The following is an 18,957-nucleotide window of genomic DNA, read 5'->3' on the forward strand; positions in this document are numbered from 1 at the left end:
CAGGTCTCCCACGTGGGTACAGGGGTCCAAGGACTTGGGCCATCCTCTGCTGCTTTCCCAGGTGCATTAACAGGGAGCTGGGTTAGAAGTTTGGCATCTGGGATTCAAACCAGCGTCCATATGAGATGCTGACGTTGTAGGCGGTGACTTAACCTGCTGTACCACAGCATTGGCCCCGGTATCCATTTTCTTTATGCATTCATCTATGAATGAATATTTGGTGTGGGTCCATTTCTTGGCTTATGTGAATTATGCTGCTAATGAACACAAGTTTGCAAGTGTCTCCTTGAGATCCTGTTTTGAATTCATTTGGATCTTGGAAGTTGGATAATCTGTATCCTTTTCTGATATAAGGAAATATTCTATACATTAGTTGCCTAACTGGAAAATTTAATTTTGGGTTGAAAATTCAATATTTGAAAGCAAGGAAATTAATTTTAAAGTGATATTATTACTTTATTTAAATAAAGATTTTTATTTATTTGAGAGGCAGAGTTAGAGGGAAAGACTGGTTCACTCTCCAGATGGCCTCAATGGCCAGAGCTGGACCAATCCAAAGCCAGGAGCCAGGAGCCAAGAGCTTCTTATGGGTCTCCCATGTGGGTGCAGGGGCCTAAGCAGGTAGGCCATCTTCCACTGCTTTCCCAGGCCATAGCAGAGAGCTGGATCAGAAGAGGAGCAGCCAGGACACAAACTGGCGCCCATATGGGATATGCTACAGGCAGAGGCTTAGCCTACCATGCCAAAGCGCTGGCCCTTAACTACTACTTTTTTAAAACAAAATGTTTCATAGTGATAATAAAAAATACCAACTCATATAAAATTATAGAAATGCGTTTCATTGATTTCACAGTAATCTCCAAACTACAACATTTCAAAGTGAAAGCAAATGAGTTGATGAAGTATTTATTTTTGGGGGGCTGGCATTTGGCATTATGACAGTGCTTGGGATGCAGACTTCCCACACTAGAGTGCCTGGGTTCAAGTCCTGGCTCTGCTTCTAATTCCAGCTTCCTGTTAATGCATACCCTATTAAGCATTAGGTTATGGCTTTAGAAGTTGGGTTCTTGCCCCCTACAGTGGAGACCTGGATTGAATTTTAAGTTCTTGGCTTTGACCTGGCACAGGGCACTTGGGGAGTAGTGAACTCATGGATGAGAGATCTGTCTGTCTTATTGGTTCACAATGAATTTTCCTTTGAACTCTGCCCTATTTCTTCTTGCTTGTGGGTGTAGGTAACTGCTGTCTGAGGTTATAGCATTTCTAAATTCTTAGGCAGTACAGTTGTCATTTTTATTCTCCTTGAAATGAAAGTTTATTTAATTCTTTTTTGAGACATAGTAATTTAGAAAGAATACCTTTATGACATTTTAGACAACTTTGGTGATGTATTTGTTCCTCTAATGTACATTACTGCCTTTGTTTGCAATATTTTAGATTTGAGGCAAGAACTAGCAGTCCGAGAAAGACAACAGGAAGTGACCAGAAAGTCGGCTCCTAGTTCTCCAACTCTAGACTGTGAAAAGATGGATTCTGCTGTACAAGCATCACTTTCCTTGCCAGCTACACCTGTTGGCAAAGGGACAGAAAACAGTTTTCCTTCCCCAAAAGGTTTGTAGCGTATTTTCTTTTAGAGGCTGTGTCAGCTGGGCAATGTGAGAGGACTTGTTGCTGAAGCAGGGATTGCTAAGGTTTAAGCAGCCATTGTAGTTTGTAATAGGTTAAGTCTACTGCTGGCTGAAGCAGAGGAGGAATTGTTTTCTTAAAGCAAGCATAGGTAGGAATCACTGAGATGATGGCTACACTTAAGTTGAATAACCTAATAATTTGAGATTTTAAAAAGTTTAAGATTTTTAGGGAAAGTTTATTTTATGATTATAGTAGTAATACATGTTATGTAGAAAATATTTTAAAACCCACAAAATCAAAAGGAAATAAAAACCATCTGCAAATTTTAGAAACACTGGAAGAAATAAAGTGAGAACCATCTGTACTTACTACTTGAAGCTAACGACATTAACATGTCTCTTATGTGTGTGTGCGTGTGCATGCACGCCTCCTTGTCCCACACAACTTTTGGGATTATAGTTAAATAGTTGTACTTTTTTTCCCAATTACTGAACCAGGAGAAACTTCTGTTTGTATGCAGAAGGTGCAGAGGACCACCAGGTCACCATGCAGACTCCCGTGAGACTGGCCTGGGTGGACACGCCCACTGTGTCACATGCTTTCAGAGCTGCCATTTTCAACTGTGGCATTCAGAGTAAATGATGAGTAGTACATTGAGAATATTCTTTTTGCCATCAGCCAATATGTGTTTTGTTTTTTCTTTTTTGAATCCCGATAAGCAGAAAAAAACAGTATCTAGAAAAACCAGTAGCCACTGGCTAGAACCTTCGATTGGAATCCTAAAGCTCTCCATTTAGATTTTTATTTAGCTTGCAGATCAGATTTCAGCTACTCCCACTCCCACATGCCTTTTTACTCCAAACTGAAGAGATTTGTCCTCCTGCCTCCTTTTCATCTATAGGATTTTATCTTTCAGAGTGATATGAGGTTTACTCTCTGGGCAGTTAGTATAGCAAGCTCTTCTGTATCTACTGGTCAACATAGTAGCCACTAGCTTCATAGGACTATTTAAATTTAGGTTAATTAAATGAAATGAAATGTGCAATTCAGTTTCTCAGTCAGGGTAGTCATATTTTAAGTGCTTAATAGCTCCTACATAGATAATTCAACTTGTCTGCCTTGTCATGAGGTAGAATTAGATGAAGTGTGAAGATGCATGTAGTTGTGTGTGAGTAATCGTATGAGAGTACTGGGATAGAACGGGCAGTATAAGGTCATTAGAAGCTCTCCCTGTCAGTTTTTGTTGGGGTAGCTGCATGTGTAAACAGAGGCTTTTATCATAATTGCTAACACTTGAGTTTAACAAAATTTTGCCTCTATCTAGCTTACCAGAATTCTGCAGATGGGTTCAAAAAATTCTTTAGTTGAGCACTCATCAACATGATTAAGAACTTGAGTTTAGGGGACACACAAGGGCAGTATGCATTCCTTGGAAGTCCTGAGAGTTTTAGGGAGTCCACAGGACGTAGAATTAGGTGTCATTCCCAAGGCCACACTGTTTTTCCACTTCGATACTGTAGACTGAAACTGATAGGGTAAATTTCACTAGCCTGAAAGCTGCTGCCTATTAGACTCTGCGGTTGTATGACAGGAGTGCCCAGACGTGAGGTAGGTGGTTAGAGAGATCAGTGAGAAGACTGAAGAGCTGACGTCTGTGAAGTGGTTTTTAATTAAATTTCATTTATATAATCCCAGTTTCCAAAAAGTGTTCAAGGCAATTTACCATAAAAGCACAGATTTAAGAATACCCAAAATGCAGAATTTGAGGAGAATATGGAAAAATGAGATGCAGAAATCCCTGCTGAGAAAAAGGCGGCAGTTGATTTCTGTCATATGGAGCACCTGCTGTAGGCTGTGCCTCATGCGGGATGCTGGGAGTTGACAAAGAAGACAAAGGCTGTGCCTGTAATGAGCTTGCATTCTGGACGAGGGGCAGCAAATAGCAAAGCCCCCACACTGATGTCTGATTGGCTGATCAGCACTCTGTAGAAAACAGATTTTTAAAAAAGCTCACATTTACTGAGTACTTATGTGCTAGGCTTTCTTGAAGTTAATATGCTTTAAATTAAACTTCACAATCAATTTAACTTCACCTCATGAAGTTAGTGCTGTCTGCCTCTTTTTCACTTAAAGGTAACTTGCCCAAGGCATACATCCAGTGACAAATCCAGTGGATTTGTATGCAGCTGTTTGGCTCAAGCGCTCTTAATCATTATGCTCTATTATTTCTTAAAAATGAATACACACCATTGAAAACCTTTTCTGAAGAGCATGCAAAAAGGCGTGAGTAAATGTGAATACTGTTGATTCTGAATGGGGAGATTTAACATTTTATGATGTCCACTCTCCCTACATCAGTCTATAATTCCAACTTCTCATAAAAATCCCATCAGGATTTTTAAAGTGAACATTGATATTAAAGTTATTCTGTAGCAGTAAAGAGAAGTTTGGAACAGGATAGTTATAAGAAGGGTCTCTCTGCCCTTTGAGATACCGGAATATGTCTTAGTGCTGTAGTAATTAAAGTAGTGTATTTCAGGCGGCATAGATGCATAATTCAGTGGCACTGAAATATATTCATGTATGTAGAGTTTAGGATGTGACTGTAGTACCATTTCAGATGAGTCTTCACGAAAATGGTACTAGGACAATTGACTGGATGAAGTTTAGAAGGCTGCCTTACATCCAGATAACTATAAATTCGTGGTGAATTAAATGATCTAAATGTATGAAAAAGGCTTGAAAACTATGGGGAACATTGTTATATTGACATGGCGAAGCCAGAGATTCTCCCACAAAAAGAAATGTCTCACTAAAAGTTGCAAACCATACATACAAGAAAGAGTTGAATATATATAATGTATAGAATCCTTACAGATTGATTAAAGAGAGACAAGCCAGTAGGAAAAGTACAGAGGATAAACAGATGAGTTCCAGAAGAGGAGATTCAAGTGACTGTACAGAAATAAAAGTTAAACTGTAACTACCTACCCACCCCCCACCAAAAGAAAAGAAAAAGAGATTATCTGGTATTAAACAGACTGCTGATACTGGCACACCTTTTAGAGAGCATTTTGGCAGTGTCTGTTAAGGTGAGAAAAACGGGCATGCCCTGTGGTCTAGTGGTTCTGTTTTTAGTATACTGCTTTATAACATGAGCAGTACAACCTGACTATAAAGGGAACTGTCAGTGTACTCACTTAACCTTTGTTTTTCTCTAGCTATACCAAATGGTTTTGGTACCAGTCCACTAACTCCTTCGGCCAGGATATCAGCGCTAAACATTGTGGGGGATCTCTTACGGAAAGTAGGGGTAAGCAGTCATTTATTTATTCATAAGATATTTACCCTGCCAACGTAGCATTGTTTCTTTATTTGGATGGGGGAAGAATAAAGATGCCCTCCTATGGTAAAGGCTGTAATGAATTGAGATCCTAGAGCATCCACTCACTGGCAGAGGCTCGTCCAGACACCTCCAGGACTGGGTGTGCCAGCACCCTGCAGAGGGGCCTGAGCTCTGAGCTTACCACTTGGACATTCTTCCTGTATCCCACAGCTGTTTCTTTTTCTTTTTTTAAAGATTGATTTATTCACTAGAAAGTCAGAGTTATACAGAGAGAGAGAGAGGTCTTCCATCTGCTGGTTTACTCCCTAGTTGGCTGCAAAGGCCAGAGCTGTGCTGATCTGAAGCCAGGAGCCTTCTCTGGGTCTCCTATGTGGGTGCAGAGGCCTATGTGGGCCATCTTCTACTGCTATTCCAGGCCATAGCAGAGAGCTGGATTGGAAGTGGAGCAACCGGGACTCAAACCGGCACCCACATGGGATGCTGGCACTGCAGGTGGCGGCTTCACCCACTACGCCACAGCACCAGCGCCCCCTACAGCTGTTTCTATGGCAGGATGTCTCTGTCCTTGTCTAAAATACTTTGTGTAAAGCTTGCTGTCTCTGGCCTCCCTCTGACTCTGTTCTTTGCTGCCTCTACCATCCTTCTGGTCATTTTCTTGTCTTTTGTTGTGTAGGACATTAACATTGGAGTCGTGACCTTGCTTTCTACTTTCATCTTGCTTGTCTCCCTGTTCCTGCCCTGCCGTAACTTCAGTGCCTTTTCTTTGGCTGCTGCTGCTTTTTTTTTTTTTTTTTAGATTTATTTATTTGAAAGGAAGAATTAAAGGAGGAGAGAGAGAGGCAGAGCTTCCATCTGCTAGTGCACACCCCAAATGGCTGCAGTGGCCGGGGCTGGGCTAGGGTGAAGCCAGGAGCTTCATCCAGGTCTCCTATGTGGGTGCAGGGGCCCAAGAACGTGGACCGTCTTCTGCTGCTTTCCCAAGCCATTAGCAGGGAGCTGGATTGGAAGAGGAACAACCTGGACTGAAACCGGCACCCATATGGGATGCTGGCACTGCAGGTGGCAGCTTCACCCACTACACCACAGCACCAGCCCCTCTCCTTGGCTTCTAACCTCTAATACAGAACAGTTTGGCTCTTAAAATACTCGAGTTATTTTTTGCTTGTTTGTTTTTTTCTCTGTATTGAGAGTAGTACTCCCTTTGCTTGTTTGTCTTTATCAGTCATCTCTGCTTTCCCTTCCTTTCTGCTAATCCCAGAGATCACTTTTCTTGTTCCTCCTGACTGCATGGTCTCTTTGGCCACAAAAGAGAGCTGCAGTCTGGATCATCCAAGCCACTGGATTACTAGAGACGGTTGTAGAGCCAACGGGTTCATGCCACTGCTCTGAAGTTTGAGCACTGTGGCCTCACTCCCTTCCTGTTTCTCTCACTCACTCCTAGCTCTCTTTTTCAGTGGTCATCCCTGTGACTCCTCACGGTGCAGTATCCTTTCACTTACTTTTTGTGTGAGATACTGTGTAGGGAAAGTAGAAATTGCATTATACTTTATCTAGAGGAAACGGGGGTTAGGGGGGAGCCAAGACATAAGGTCCTGCTTGCCTTTTATAATATGCATTATTTTCTAAGCATCAGATTGACTCTGCATCCATATTTTCATGTTGCTGTGAAAATGTGAACAAATGATTCCTGCAATACAAAATCTTTTCTCACTCCCAAGATAACCGTTTTTAAAATCCCTTCTGTAAGAGCTGTGTTTACCTCAATAACTTGAAATGATATGCTTGGTTTTCAGCATCTTGATTTAATTAAATAGTTCTAATTTTTCACTTTTTTTTTTTTTATTTCAGACAACTTTCTTAAGCCTGTGTTTCTGAATTTTATTAGACTACATCTCAACTCCCTGTTTTCCCCCTCCTCCCCTCCCCTGCACCGTTCTGTGTCCCTTCTTGAGCTCTGCTGGTTGGTTCTGAGAGTTGAGAATTAGCTTTTACTGTGTGATGTGTTTATCATTTTACTGCTTCACCATAGAGGAGTAGCTGGGTTCTTGAGACTTTGTATTTGTGCCACTCAACAGATGTTGGGAGCATTTTGTTCTTTATCATTTACACAAAACTGTAACAGATTTTATTCTTGTTTGTATCATAGCTGATTTATATGCCTTTTTCTTTTTCCTAGTGTTTCAAACTACCTTTCTTTTCTTGTGGGTGGAGGAAATACATATACCTTTGCTGTATCTCTTTTGTTTCTGGCTTATTTACACCCTGCTGAATGCCTTATGAGCTTCCAGGGCTATTGCATTTCTGTTCATTGTATTCTTGGGTTAGTTCTGCCTCTTCCTCAACTCCAGATTATCTTTCTTTGTTTTCCTTTAATACTTGAGTATTCAGAAATTGGCTCTTGGAAGTTTAATTTGGAGTCCTTGCAACCCAGTCAGCTGACATTCTGTCTGAGTTGTTGTCAGAATTGTTGGTCTGCTGTTCTCCGCCAGCCCCTGCGAGCTTTCGTAAATATTTCATTTTATGCTCTGGTGTACTACTTTGTCGACTGGCTTCAACTGGAAGCCCCTTTCTTATTCTTGCATCCTCTTCACAGAGAAAAGCAAGGCCATCAGGTTTAAAACTTACTGATTTATTTCACCTTCTATTATTATTACTCTCCTATTATTAGCCCTATTTGTAGCCTTTCTTCCTTTTTTTCCTCAGTGGTGTAAGTATCATCTTCCTGTCCATGCTAATTTTGTCCATCTGTGCTTTGGATCCCATTCTCTAGCTTTCTCATCTTTTTTAAGATTTTGTATTTATTTATTTGAGAGGTAGATATAGACAGTGAGAGGGAGAGATAGAAAGGTTTTCCATCCTTTGGTTCACTCCCCAGATGGCCGCAACGGCCAGAGCTGCACTGATCCGAAGCCAGGAGCCAGGTGCTTCTTTCCGGTCTCCTATGCAGGTGCAGTGGCCCAAGCACTTGGGCCATCTTCTGCTTTCCCAGGCCGTAGCAGACAGCTGGATTGGAAGAGGGGCAACTGGGGCTAGAACTGACGCCCATATGGGATGACAGCTCTACAGGTGGAGGACTAACCTACTGTGCCATGGTGCTGGCCCCTAGCTTTCTCATCTTTAATTCCTCCATATTTATATGTGTTGATATTTATATGTACTTATATTATACATTGAATATCACATATGCTTGGTATGTAATATTTTGTGTATACATTATTATTCATATAATTATGTATTAGCAATTTTTAATCTTTAAAAGCAAAAATAAAGGCAGTTCTTTCCTTTTACCCTACACCATTCTTTTACTATCACCCTTGTCTCTTCCCTTCACAGCCAGGCTTTTTGAAAGTGTGTCTGCATTTTTTGTTAGCACTTTGATTGCCTATACACCCTCCAGCCGCTCTGGGCTGGGCTCTGTTCATGCCCAAACTGCTGGTTGGTGAGCTCAGCGCTGTCAGATCCACTGTCATACGTCATGATGCTGTCCTGTCCTAATTTTGCTGGAACATTCAACACTGACCTGGTTTTTTTGAAATGTCCTCCTCCCTCTGCTTCTCTGATGCTGTTTCCTAGCTATTCCCACCTCTCTGTCCATTCCTGTTGCTTGTCTTCAAATCACCTTTTCATGGTGATTTTACTTAGAGCTCTGATTTCTGATCTTACAACCATGACTTCATCTACACTGGGTGTAGATGTTGTACAAGTCTTAGCTTCGAGGCCATCCTTTTCCCCCTGAAAAGACAAAGTGCTCACACTTGGTTGTCTCCCTGAATCCTCTTAGACTCTCAGCGGGTGTTTGAAGGAATGGACGGGTGTCTTGAACATAGAGAATGAATGACTCCAGGATCTGTGTGTGTGAATGTTTAACGTGCCACTGAATGACGCTGATTCAGAACTTACCCTACAGGTCACTTCCTTCCTCCTTTCTGTCACTGTTTTACTAACTTATTGTGCTTTTGTCAAGGGAAAGAAGAGAAAGAAGTTCCCATCTGTTTTTGTTGCTTTTTTTTTGTTTTCAAGATTGATTTATTTATTTGAAAGGAAGAGTTACAGAGAGGCAGAGGCAGAGCGAGCGAGAGAGAGGGAGATCTTCCATCTGCTGGTTCACTCCCCAAATAGCTGCAGTGGCCAGAGCTGGGCTGATCTGAAGCCAGGAGCCATGTGGGCAGGGGCCTAAGGAGTTGGGCCATCTTCTGCTGCTTTCCAAGGCCATAGCAGAGAGCTGGATTGCAAGTGGAGCAGCTGAGACTCAAACTGGCACCCATATGGGATGCTGGCACTGCAGTCAATGGCTTTATCTGCTATGTAACTGTCCTGGCCCCTGCTGCTGTTTTTTAACAGCTCCTGTTGAAATTTTGGGGAGAGGAGCTCTGAGTGGATGCCCTCACGCTAATGCGTCTGCAGCACATCATGCATTCCTGTTCCTTCAGGGTCGTGGCTACAGGGGAGCACTATATTTGTCCTTTGTCTATCTTTTTTTGCTATGGATTGTATTTTCCTTTTTTGGAGTAAGTGTGGCTTTGGTCAGAGTGTTTGTGACATCTGACAAAAGGGTGACATCTCTGTGTGGAAATAGATGAGAAATTCCTGTTCAGTTATCTGTTGGTAGAACCTGGCACTGGCCAGGTATGGTGGTGACAGGTGCACAGTAAGGGTACCCGGTTTAGAGGTAGATGGTAAAGGGCTGGTATCATTTGCAGGTGAATTATTTAATTATAGGCAAAGGGTATCAGATACAGTTTACAGTGTGTTCTCAGAAATAGCTTAATTTTGTGGGAGGTGTTGTAAATACTCTCATTCATTCTAATGCAGTGGAAGAAACTAAACTGAAGAGCCTCTAGAAATGATTGGCTGCATTAAAAAAAATTCTCCAGTAATATTTTTGGATTCTTTACAGTGCTTGCTCCAAACACACACCCGTAATACCAACCGTCAAACTGTCCATAATTTACAAACAATGGGAGGGGGCCAAGGGATAATATAGGAACTGTACCTACCTAACCTCATTTTCTTAGTTGTAAGGTGAGGATTATGTCTGTATCCCTCAATGATACTGACAGGAGTAAATGAAGTGTTCTCTGCTCGTTAGAAAGGGAGTCAGCATGTGTATTCCCTGTTTTTCTTGGAAAGGTGATTGATTATGGCTGAACTAACCACCATTATCAATTAAGGAAGTGAAGGCTGAGGCTTGAAATAGAAATGGTTTGAAATGCAGATTTCTGTGTGCAGCTACTGTTATGACAACCATATCATTCCTCCTCCTTTCTGTAGGCTTTAGAATCCAAATTAGCAGCTTGCAGGAATTTTGCAAAGGACCAAGCATCACGGAAATCCTATATTTCAGGGAATGTTAACTGTGGGGTGATGAACAGCAACGGCACAAAGTTCTCTCGATCAGGGCATACATCTTTCTTCGACAAAGGGTAAGTCCTGGACGTTTTAAATGGTCATTTTTTGAGTAGTGAAGTTGCAGATTTAGTGAGTTTACTGAAGCCTTGGAAAGGGAATCTAGCTTGGTAAACTCACTGAAGTCTGCTGCCATTTCAGTCTTATGGGGAGGTGAATCTCTTGTCTCCTGGTCCCTGCGGCATCTGTCGCTCGGGAGTCCTGAGTCTGCAGAGGCGGCGCTAGCGCCAAAGCCCCGTGAGAGTTCCAGTGCTCAGGGTGCTGTGGGCTGGCGGCTTTCTTAGCCAGTCGTCTTTAGGGGTGTTTTCGTAACTATGGAGGTGCAGCAAACTCAACAACGAGCTTGTGTGAGTGTCTTGGAACACAAAGCCCTGAGCTGTCTAGACCCTGGATCACACAGAGTGTAGGAGGTACAGCTTCTGCATACAGTGAAGACGCTTTTGGGCATTGAAATTCAAAGTCTTAAGATTAAAACAGTGATATTTTCTTAATGCAAAAAATTTCCATTGGCATGGAAGTATATGAAATAAAAAATAACTGCTTTTATATTATTTTCATGTTCCATACGGTTATTCCTAGGCATGCAGAATCCTACTTTGCTGCATCTGCTGTCAGCTTGTCGCCAGCACACTCTGGGGATCACACTTTACCTGTCGGCGCTGCAGCGTGGCTGTGGTGACTTAGGCTGCCTCTGTTTCCTGTGTCAGTGCACGTGGTTCCACCTCAGTGTTCTTTATTCCCAGGCACTGTGTGATTATGCTCTTGTACAGGCATGCCTTAATGCAGGGGCTAGTTAGGGTATGTGGATGCTGACTTGGTGGTCTAACTTGGTGGTTACCGGAACACAGCAGAGGTACCCAGGGTCCTTTGCCATGGTCTCTGCTCTGAGTTGCAGAGGCAATTCTTTCTTTTATTTACTGCATTGAAAGAGCTACAGAGAGAAGGATCTTGCACTCGCCGGTTCATTACCCAGATGGCTAGACTGGGCCGGGCCGGGCAAGGCCAAAGTGGGAGCCAGGAGCTTCTTCTGGGTCTCCCACAGAGAGACCCAGAGCTGCTTCTGGACGCAAGCACTTGGGCCATCCTTTGCTGCTTTCCCAGGCCATTAGCAGGTAACTAATTGAAAGTGGAGCAGCTGAGATTTGAACCAGTGCCCATATGGGATGCCCATGTTGCAGGTGGCAGCTTTACCTGCTGTGCCACAGTGCCAGTCCCAACAATTCTTTCTTGTTTTTGTGTGAAAGCAGTGTTGGCTCAATTCTGAACATTTTCACAGTTTCTCAAAGGGGCTTCTATGTTCTGTTGTCCTTGATAATTATAACCCATTTGTAGAGAGAGTGATGTGACACACAGTCTATTCTGAAAAGGGTCTAACTGTACATCCTTTAATGGAGTGTTCTGGTTTATCTCTGTCCCCTAAGAGCATTCTACCCCAAAATGTATGCATTTCACTAAGGACACTGTTAAAAGCACATTCCAAAATGCCCGTAAACTAGAACTTAGTTCTAACCATTGGGGTTCCTCAGCTGGGGTAAGTATACAGTTCATTTTCCCCAGGTGTAGCTGTTTCAGCCAGATGCCTAAGGCGTGCCCCATTTTTACTCCCTAATGGTAAATGAGTGCATAGATAATTTGTACATTACAGTAGTCATTTCCCCCAAATGGCATGGAGAAGGTTTGTGTAGTCTTCATGAGTGTTGGAAATAATGGCTAATTATTTTTTCCTGCAACTGGTGATTACCTCCAGTAGACTAGTTATTAGGCTTTCTCTGGAGTCGTATTTCTTGGTGGGTGTCGGGCACCTTCAGACATGAGAACAGGCTTGGCCGGCACTGGGCTGCATGGCGTCTGCCTTTGCTCTGGAAGGCCCTCAGGGCAGTCACAGTGAGGGAGGAGTAACACTGTCCCTGCCGGCTCACTGCTCCTGCCTTCAGTTGGCTCCTGTTGCAGGGCACTAGGGCAGGCACTGCCCAGAGCCGAACCCACTCTTGGGGAGCAGTAGAGGATTCGGTGTCAGCCCTGCACACTCTGACTGGACCTGTCCCCTGAGGAGCGGCCTAGATGCAGGCATAGAGGCTTTTTTCCTTGCACTGCACCTGAAACTGTACACCTGCAACAGACATTGCTTCGTTTTGGTTTTAAATTGTACAAATTTTATATTATACCATTTCTTATTAAAAATTCAAAGTGCTTTTGTAGGCTGGCCTTTGCTCGAGTGCTTAGATGATGTGATAAATGGGTTTTCTGCACGCTGAAGTATTAACCTCCTGCTACTTGAGTTATCTTGGCCTCGTTGCTGTAATCCTGAGATAACTCCTTTGAGGGTTTTGCTGTGTCTTCGCTTTCTTGCTGCTTTGCCTTGATTCTGGCTTCCTTCTAGCTTGCTTCGCTCTTACCTCTAGCCTTTCTTCCTGCTGACCTACTGACTAGATGAAAACGAAGGTGGTGTGTTCCAGCTGCAAAAGGAAGGTTCCCAGATCCATTACTAAATGTGGCAGGTTAAAAAAAGAAAAAAGCCAGTCCTCTTAGAAGGGTCCATTTTAACAAGCCCTTGGCATTGGGACCGGCCTGTCCCATCCCTCCCTCCTGAGTCTGTGTGTAGCACTGTCACTATAGCTTACTGGTGTTGCCCACAGACCTGAGGGAGGCTTGTCTGGGGGAAGGAGTTCATCAGAGTGGGCTTGTGTGTGGGTGTACGTATGTGCACCCCACCTGCCCAGTCCTCATGAGGACCTTCAGGGCGACGAAGCCCCACCACGCACAATAGCGTCCCTCATGTAGGTGTCTGCTCTGTGGGCTTCCCCACCACGCACAACAGCGTCCCTCACGTAAGCGCGTCTGCTCTGTGGGCTTCAGAGGTGCTCTGGGAGCCCGTCTGGGATCCCTTCTGCCAGTTCTGCCGTGTGGACTGTGCATCTGCCTCCTGCCCCCGGCGTGGATAGCCTCTGTGTCACCCAGGTGAAGGGCACATTTCACGTGCAGTGCAGTCACTTATTCTCTCAAAGACATTCTTTTTTTTTCTCCATGATTTTTATTTAGTTCCTTATGTGTTGCTTTCCTATTTTTGTCAAGCAAGCTGATTTCTTTGGGGCTGTGTAGGTGGGCATGGGCTAATTTTAGGGCATGGTGTGTAAATAGTATTTGTATTACAGTTAATGTCTTTTCCTTTTTTTTTTATTAGGCAAGAAAAAGTCATATTTCCCACGTTATTCATGGGTAACTGAATTTGTTTGCTGTGCTCTTTTTTCTTTCTTTCTAAATCATGGTGTGGGGTGGAAGATGCATTAACAAATTGGTTTTACTAACTGCATGGGGCTGACTCGGCTTTAACCAACTTACAGCCCATGAGTAAGCTTTCAAGAGCCTATTTGAGTCAGCTGTACACTATCGTTAATAGTTCAGCTGTGAGCAGGGAAAACAGATGAGTTGCTGTGGCTCTGGGGTGGCTTTGGATGGCTTGCCCGGTGGCCCTCCTCGTAAACGGGCAGGATGTTATGCGATGATGTCAGTCTGAGGGTGGGGCACTGGTCACAGCGGGGACCTCAGTAGCTCACTGTTTTCATGAGGTGAGGGTTCTCCTGTCATCCAGTAACTTCTGTTTTTTTCAGATCAGTCACAGTGGCCATGGAGCCTTCTGAGGGGGACTCCCTCACCTCTGTGTGCAGTCTGGTGTTCCCAAGCTCAGTGGGAGGGGTAGACGGGGATGGGTGTGAATCTACCCTGCAGCTCAGCCTGGGCCGAGGCCTGGGGCTCACCAGAGCTGCTGCGAGCTTCCACTTACCCACTGAAACAGGAAGACTTGGTTCTGGGGAGCCCTTTCTTTCTTTCTTTCTTTCTTTTTTTTTTTTTGTGGTGTCCTCTCAGCTGTCCCGACCTTGCTTCTTTTTTTTTTTTTAATTTATTTTTGTATTTATCTGAAAAACAGAGTTACAGAGAGAGGAGGAGAGGCAGACATTTTCCATCCATGGTTCACTTCCCAAATGGCTGCAATGGCCAGGGCTGGGCCAGGCTGAAGCCAGGAGCCCAGAACTTCTTCCAGGTCTCCCATGTGGGCAAGGGCCCAAGCACTTTGGCCATTCTCCACTGCTTTCCCAGGCACATTAACAGGGAGCTGGATTCTTAAGTGGAACAGCCAGGTCTTGAACCTGCACCCATATGGGATACCAGTGTCCCAGGCAGAGGCTTAACCTGCTGCACCACAGCGCTGGCCTTGCTTCTTGACAGGTTGAGTTTCCATCCTTTATCTCTGCTGTGTCAGGTTAGTGTCTCTGAACACGCTCCGCCCTTCCCTCTCTGCTCCCACTGCCATTTGACAGCTGACCTTAATACCTTTTCTGAGTGGGGGTTTCTGTTTTTCAAATTCCTTACCTCACCTTTGGGGGTGGAGTATGGCGTTCATAGTTTCGAGAGCCCTTTTTGCATAGCTAATTCTCAGACGCGTCTTTCCTCCCTGCTGTTTCTCTCTGATTGGCCCTGCACTGTCCACTGGGATGTTTCTTTTGGTTGCTGCTCCCTGAAACCAAATGTTGTGTGTCCAGCAGTGTTTCTTCTCATGGGAACCTTTCCCCATCTCAAAACTTTGCCTTGCCTGATGGACCTCACCAGACCTGTAATCCCACCCGTATGGCCAGCTTGCGTCTCCTTGTGGTCTTCCGCTTCCACTTCTTGAGTGGTGCCAGGTGGGGCTCTGGCAGATTGTCCTCTTCAGGTCAAGAGTTCATTTCCACCCACACAGAAAAAGTACTTGTCTAGTTCTCTCCTCTCCTTTCCACCCACACAGAAGAAGTACTCGTCTAGTTCTCTCCTCTCCTTATACCCTTGACTGTACTGCTTGTTTTCCCAGTGGATCTGGCCTGCATGGGGGCAGCAGTGATTGCTTGCTGAAGCTGCCCATTGGGAAGGGACAGTGGCTGAGCAGGTTGTAGGTCCCTCTCCCCATGGCCAGCTCCTGGGGGAACTCAGGGTGCTGCCTGGCCCTTCCCTTGCTTTGGTTTCCTTGGCAGTATGACAGTGGGCATGATCTCGGTGTTCCTTAGGGTTCCATCCGTTTGAAAATGCTCGAGTCCCAGTCTGAAAGCTGCACGTGGCCCATCCAGAGTGCTTTGCTCACCTGGGTGGACTGCCTGCCAGGTTCTTCTTGGCCTTCCAGGCTGCCCCTGAGTTTGGGGGCTGTTGTGTACAGCTTGTCCTGCTGCTGTGATCCGTGAGGCTGGAGCCTGTGGTCATCTCTTGATCGCTGGGCTGTTAGTGAGGCCTGCCTCGGTCTGCCTGAGGTTTCTAGGAGAAGCAGGCTCTGGGGACTGTGGTACCAGGCAGATGATGATGGATGGGGCTTGTTAGGTAGGGCTGCCTTAACAAACAGGATGTGGCCTCTTTCCCCAGAAGAGGTGTGGGCATGAGCCCTGAGAGAATGGGGAAGGATGATTAGAAGTTTTCAAAAATGATGAAGCTCAAACATCAGACCTCCTTTAGCCCAAAAAGAGAAGGGAAAATCCAGGCTGTCTGTCACGGGAGTGGATCCATGGCCACCAGGGAGAAGTTGGATTTGCCCGAGCCTCCTTCCCATTGCTCTTGGTATCTGTGTGCGTGGCTGAGTTCCACACCCCAAATTGGTATTCTGAGTTCAGTTCCTTTAGACATGAACTTCTGCTTCAGAGTCTCTTTCGGTGCCTGTTTCTGAGTTTCACTTGCCTCTTCAGAGTTCAAAATGATTGTCTTTGCAGAAAATGTGTCTCCCCCCACCCCTCCCTTGGCTTTTTATTCATTTGAAAGAGTTACAGAGTGAGAAGGAGAGACAGAAGTCTTTCATCCACTGGTTCATTTTCCCAGTGGCTGCAACGGCCAGGGGTTGGCCAGGGCTTAGCCAGGCCAAAGCCAGGAGCTTCTTTCAGGTCTCCCATGTGGGTGCCAGGGGCCCAACTACTTAGGCCATCTTCCATTGCTTTTCCCAGGCCGCTAGCAGGGGGCTGGATTGGAAGTAGAGCTGCCGGCACTTGAACCAGCATCCATATGAAATGCTGGCATTGCAGGTAGTGGCTTAAGCTGCTTTGCCACAATGCTGGCCCCCTCTTTTTTTTTTTTTTTTTTTTTTCTTTCTTTTAAAGAAAATCTTTCTACATGAGCCTTTATCGAATTGCTAGGACCCTCTACTGAGTAGGTGGGGAGCCAGAGAAGGGAAGGTGTGCCTCTTTGATTGCTAGTGGGACAGAAGCTTTCAGGATAGAAGGGCTGGAGTGGCCTCCCACCTAAGAGAGCTTCCCGGCCTGTACTCTTTCCTCCTGCCTTCCCTCACTGCTTCCTGTGGCTGCACTGCATGGTGAGTGGGGCTGGGGCTGGACCCTGGGTGTGGGTCCGGTGCAGCTGCTTCTGCTGGCCTGGGCTGCCTGTGCGGGAGTCTGCAGAGAAAACTACCCATCTGGCTTTGCTTGCTAAACAGTTCTTACAAAGTTATTTTTCTCCCCCTTATTAAGATTCTCATGTGCATTGTTGAAGATTTAGAAGCAAAACAATAAAGTCATAAACAAAATTTGCTTGCAACCCAGAGGGAAGAAAAGTAACTTGTGAAATTTTCCTTCTCTGATCTATAGCAGTATGATTTTATGTATGTATATGTATGTATATAAAATGTGTATGTATATGTATGATAAATATATTTTATATTCATGTGTGGGGTGTGTGTGTACAAATAAGATAGCTCAAAAGCTTTGTGGACAAGTGGAATTAGAAGAGATTTTGATGCAGAAAACTGGAAATAATGCATAGTTTTACCATGCCAGGCATTTTCCAGGAACTTTTGGAGTCTTCTCATCTATACACTTCACATAAATATATATCTACGTAAGACTTGCACGTTCTCGATTTAGTTCCACAGACTTCTAGTAGAACTGTCTGTCCATATGAGGGGCTTTAGTCTACAATCCAGACTGTATGCTACTTACTTGAACACATGGGTTGGTAACCTGCTGCTTTTTCCATTTGGCATTAATTACATTCTGAATATTTTTCATGCTATTAACTCTGTGGAATGCATTTCTTGTGGCTGTATAATAGTTCACTTTTTAGTTGTGTTTATTTAGCTAGTTCTCTACTGCCAGACATTTAGACCTTCTCTACCCAGAAAGTGGCCAGGCCAGTGGCCACAGTGGGTGGTGTGCTGAGGTTGCCAGCTCAGTGCCAGCTCAGTGGCCCCGTCCGTACCCAGGACAGGGCCCTGTTGGTTTAACTGCTGCTTTCACCTGGGAGCTGGCAGGATCCTCCCATGGGGCCTGGAAGAGGGATAGTTGTAGAAAGCAAACTGATTTCTTTCTGTGTACGGAGTGATTTTGAATGACAGTCTCTCTCTTTCTCTCTTCCCCTTCCCTCCCTTCTCTGCTCTGGTCACCTCCACAGGGCAGTAAATGGCTTTGACCCAGCTCCTCCTCCTCCTGGCCTGGGCTCCTCGCGCCCGTCGTCAGCACCCGGTATGCTGCCGCTCAGTGTGTGAGTGCCCGGCCTCCGGGGGGCTCCTGCCCTCCTCCAACAACCCAGGACACCCACGCCTCACCCCTCGGTGCCTGGGCCCAGCCCTGTGCCCTCCATCTGCCTCCCCACACGGCTGGCAGAGGGCAGGCTGCATGCAGTGGCGGCTGCTGGGCCCTGCCCAGCCCCAGGACTCTGCGCGATATCAATACTGGCTATTTTCTCTTCTCGCCGTAGTGCCGTTGGTTTCACATGATTGCACTTTTGTGGGTCACGAGGTGATACATACTTGTATTACTTGGTCACTGGATGCAGAAGTACCCATTTGTCATCCCTGCCTCATAGCCCCCGCCCTGCTGTACTGATAGGATTTAGTTGTGTTTAGGACATTGCGAATCTTCTACAAGTTCTCCCCCAATCAGGTTGACACATACCCTCCTCCTGAGCCCCCCGAGCCCCCTGGGCGCCCTCAGTGCTCACGATCATGTGTTTCCCGGCCCTACCCCCAGTCTGGGCCCGTTCTGCCAGGAGTCAGGAAGGTCGCTGAGTTAGGGAATATTGTCTGTTCCTCCTCGTTTTACGTAGCAGTTACCATTCCATAGACTGCCTCCCAGAGCAGTGAAACGCCCTGCTGAGCCCCCTGGCAGGAGCCTCGTGCCTGGGCACGCACGGGCTGAGCCTCGGCCATCTCCTCCTCCATGTGCCTCAGACTCGGGGGAGGGGTGACGGCGTCCGTGCCAGCTCTGGTCCTCGGGTAGTGTCGTGACATCTTCAGAGTTTCTGTTCTCGCTGGATGGCCCGTCAGTTGTGTTAGGAAGGTGGAGTGGCCAGATTCGGGGGCAGACTGACCACCAGTGGTTGTCCTGTGCATCCTTTGATTACTCTCATGCTGCATTTACTGTTTACATTTGTTTTATTGTACATAGGTTTGTAAACATTATTGCCTAAGATATTTGTATATAACTTGGGCTTTGTAGCTTTTATTTATTCAGAACTCATATGGCATGTTAATGACTCCCGATGGTGTCCTACTCTGGGCAGCTGTATAGGATCATCATGTGGTTAAAAAACCAGTTCCCTCAAAAAAAATCTTTTAATGTGGAAACAATAAATTTCAC

At 45.2% G+C, this 18,957-nt stretch overlaps 1 protein-coding gene across 17 annotated transcripts in view; it reads left to right on the forward strand.

Moving 5' to 3' along the window:
* NDEL1 (nudE neurodevelopment protein 1 like 1) overlaps positions 1-18,957 on the forward strand; it is a 56,682-nt gene extending 37,725 nt beyond the window's left edge. For 5 of the 17 annotated variants that reach the window (XM_089316583.1, XM_089316582.1, XM_089316579.1 and 2 more), the window contains 5 exons: positions 1,438-1,611; positions 4,851-4,942; positions 10,247-10,398; positions 13,563-13,597; positions 17,158-17,794. In XM_089316583.1, the coding sequence (XP_089172709.1) occupies positions 1,438-1,611; positions 4,851-4,942; positions 10,247-10,398; positions 13,563-13,597; positions 17,158-17,222 (518 nt within the window). In that variant the 3' untranslated portion in view covers positions 17,223-17,794. 17 annotated transcript variants of the gene reach the window in all.

The sequence above is a fragment of the Oryctolagus cuniculus genome, chromosome 17 (genome assembly GCF_051225735.1).
Source record: "Oryctolagus cuniculus isolate XC-2025 breed Fujian yellow rabbit chromosome 17, ASM5122573v1, whole genome shotgun sequence".
NCBI lineage: Eukaryota > Metazoa > Chordata > Mammalia > Lagomorpha > Leporidae > Oryctolagus > Oryctolagus cuniculus.